Below are 3,033 nucleotides of genomic sequence, written 5' to 3' on the forward strand. Positions count from 1 at the left end.
ATAGCTCGCTCACACCGAGGACCTATCCATGTCATCATTTACCCAGAATGCTTTGCGTGTAAATAAAATGGCTCCATCCATGTTAAAATATATTTAAAAAAATTTACACAACTGGACATCCTACAGTATTTTTATAGTCTTTATTTTACAGTTAAAATATACGTTTATCAAATAAAGTCTAATATTACAACTAATCGTGGATCCCTTTAATTTGCTTTTTAAATGGTGCCACATTTTCCTCACCTTTGTGGTAAATAAACATGTGCGTTAAAATGTGTGTTTATGGTTACAATAGAAACAGCCTTTATTGTCCAGCAGAGGGGAAATTCAGGTGTAATATCAGCAACAGATATGCAGTTTCACTCAAAAGGTTCTACAGTGGCAAATGACAATAAATAAGAATTGTTTTTTGTTATTTTTGGATTTTTTTCTGGCATATGTATCCACCATTTCAGGACCTGTAATCCTTTTGGGAACCAAAGCTCAGTTCTAATATGGTGGAGCATCATTGAGTCTTAAGGTTTATGGCTCAAGGTATTAATTAGGGCTGGATGTGTACAAGTTATGATCAGAGTTAGACTACAGAAATGAGTGAAGTCAATACAATATTCTAATAAGCTACAAAGCTCAAATTTGTGTGTGTGTGTTTTTTTGTCTCACCGTCCGTAGGTAACAGCCAGGCGGCTACTGTGAGTGGTCCCGGCCCAGCCTCCCAAACTCAGAATGGCCACAATGAAGGACCAGATGCTCTGGTTGGTGAACTCATCCACTGGAGCGCCGTACCTCTGCATCCATGTGGCGTTCACAAATCTCTGAATGTGCTGAGGGAAGGTTTCAGAGAGGTCAGGTGAAGATCTGAAGTGGCCAAAATGAAGGTCAATACAAAATCTTTTGAATCTTTAGAACTTGACCAATATTCATTCATTCATTCATTCATTCATTCATTCATTCATTCATTCATTCATTCATTCATTCATTCATTCATTCATTCATTCATTCATTCATTCATTCATTCATTCATTCATTCATTCATTCATTCATTCATTCATTCATTCATTCATTCATTCATTCATTCATTCATTCATTTTTCGCCTGTTCCAGAGTCAGGTTGTGGACTCAACAGATTGAGCAGGGAGGCCCAGACCTCTCTTTCCCCAACAGGGGTGCAGCCAAAAGTGGTGGCAAGCACAGACCATATACAGAGTACACCCAGCATTCTCTGCTGCGGCACATGAAATACGGCCGCCATCTTAGAACGGTCTCCTTGGCTAAACCCAAACAACAGAAGATGCCTCAGCTCAGCACTGCGCGGCATTTTTCTGTTCTAATTGACAAACTCTTGAAATCAGAGCTCGAAGGATAAAGTTTCACACGTAAGATGAMCTTATTACTGTTTGTATTTTGTGAGTAAAATATTACTGTACTTTATTTATGTTCACCATTGAAGTGACAGCTAATGTTTGCTATGTTTTTATACTGATGTTCATCCATCTGGCAATGAAAGCTAAGTGCAACATTATAAATCATAAAGTGTAAGTTATTCCTTTACACTGATTTAGATTAACTGACACCAAACAGCAACAGTATAAATTAAACAAATGTTGCTGTTATAGCGTTCACCAGGGAATTTTACACAGATGCAGACTGTTATTAACATGTAGCTAATTCTTTCAGCCTAACTCTGATGTGTCATGTTCACAACAAAATACAGAACGTCTGACTAGAATAACTTTCAAACAAGCTACTCRTTAGCAGTTTTGGTTCATTATCAACAGATATTATGCAGCAGAAGAGTTTTGTTGAAGTAAGGGTCTAAGAACTGTAAAAATGGAAAATAGTAAAACTGGGAGAACATAGGAAGTATAATAAAGAAAATAAGATTGACCTCCTCGTGACATTTGTGTGTAGTCACTACTAAATCTCTTGTTTTTGTTTTGAAGATTTCCCAAAAAAGATGAAGAGGTGGGAAGAGATGGATTCACTGCAACGAGACCACCAAACCACCCTCTGAGGATCTTTTTTTATTGTGTATATATAGTTTAAATGGGCATACAATTATAAATAAATTATAACTTTTTAAAGCTGTGGCAATCATCTTGAATTTTGATTAGCATTTTGAATTCGGTAAAGATTGTTTTTGGTTACTTCTACACTAATCTTCAGCTTTGTATGTCTAAAAATGGCTGAATAATAAGCTGTGACTAACAAAGTATGTTTTTTGGACCATTTTTAGCTATGGTCACACAAACAGCGCAAAATTTCTTTAAGGGGCAATATCATGTACAATCAACTTTTTTGAGTTTTACATCATGTTATAATGTTATTTTCTCATAAAAACATGCTCAAAGCCTTGCTGTGACTCGTGCATGTTTGAGAAATCCTGCAGTGTTTTTAGGCAGCCATGCTGAGGAGCAAAACAACAGGTGGGGACCAGAAATGCCCCTGGGACGTGTATTTAAGGGTGTATTCAGACCAGGAAAGTCCTTTGGTCCAATTGTTTGGTCCGGACCAAAAATGGACTTTATTTTTTTTTGTTTGGTGCTGTTTGCATTCACATTGTGCTTTTCTGCAAATGAACTATAACTTATAAACAAAGCCATGAGGCTGACAATCATTGCTCCCATTGGACAAAAAAGGACAGGGGCGGGACTGAGCCACAGATCCAGAAGAAAACAATGAAGTCCTGCATGCTGCGGTTCTGATGTGCACATTTTTGCTGATATTACAACTGTAATAGCATTTAAAATGTCAGAAGCAGCTAATTTAATGGTGGTTCCGTGATGAAATTCTAATTTTGGAGCGACGTCAGTAAATGTGTCCCGCAACCCAAAGAGGTGCTCTGCGTGTTCTGATCCACTACAAGCTACCAGCAGAGCTGCTAACAGGAGACGATGAAACAGGTATGATTCAAGTTTATTTAGCTCAGCAACGGTGGCATGTAAAGTCCAAAAAGGTGCATGTTTAAGTTGGTTCGGTTAGAGTCCGGTCTGTATTCACACCAGAAGAGAACTAAAGTGAACCGCACCAGAGTTC

The 3,033-nt window shown here is 37.8% G+C and overlaps 1 protein-coding gene across 1 annotated transcript in view; it reads right to left on the reverse strand.

Moving 5' to 3' along the window:
- The window catches only part of LOC106516131 (solute carrier family 2, facilitated glucose transporter member 11), a 12,935-nt gene that overhangs the window by 5,829 nt on the left and 4,073 nt on the right, over positions 1–3,033 (reverse strand). Inside the window, exon 3 of the mRNA XM_014006330.1 lies at positions 661–821. Coding sequence (XP_013861784.1) covers positions 661–821 — 161 coding nt within the window. The remainder of the gene's footprint in view (positions 1–660; positions 822–3,033) is intronic.

This window comes from Austrofundulus limnaeus, unplaced genomic scaffold (assembly GCF_001266775.1).
Source record: "Austrofundulus limnaeus strain Quisiro unplaced genomic scaffold, Austrofundulus_limnaeus-1.0 Scaffold35, whole genome shotgun sequence".
Lineage (NCBI taxonomy): Eukaryota > Metazoa > Chordata > Actinopteri > Cyprinodontiformes > Rivulidae > Austrofundulus > Austrofundulus limnaeus.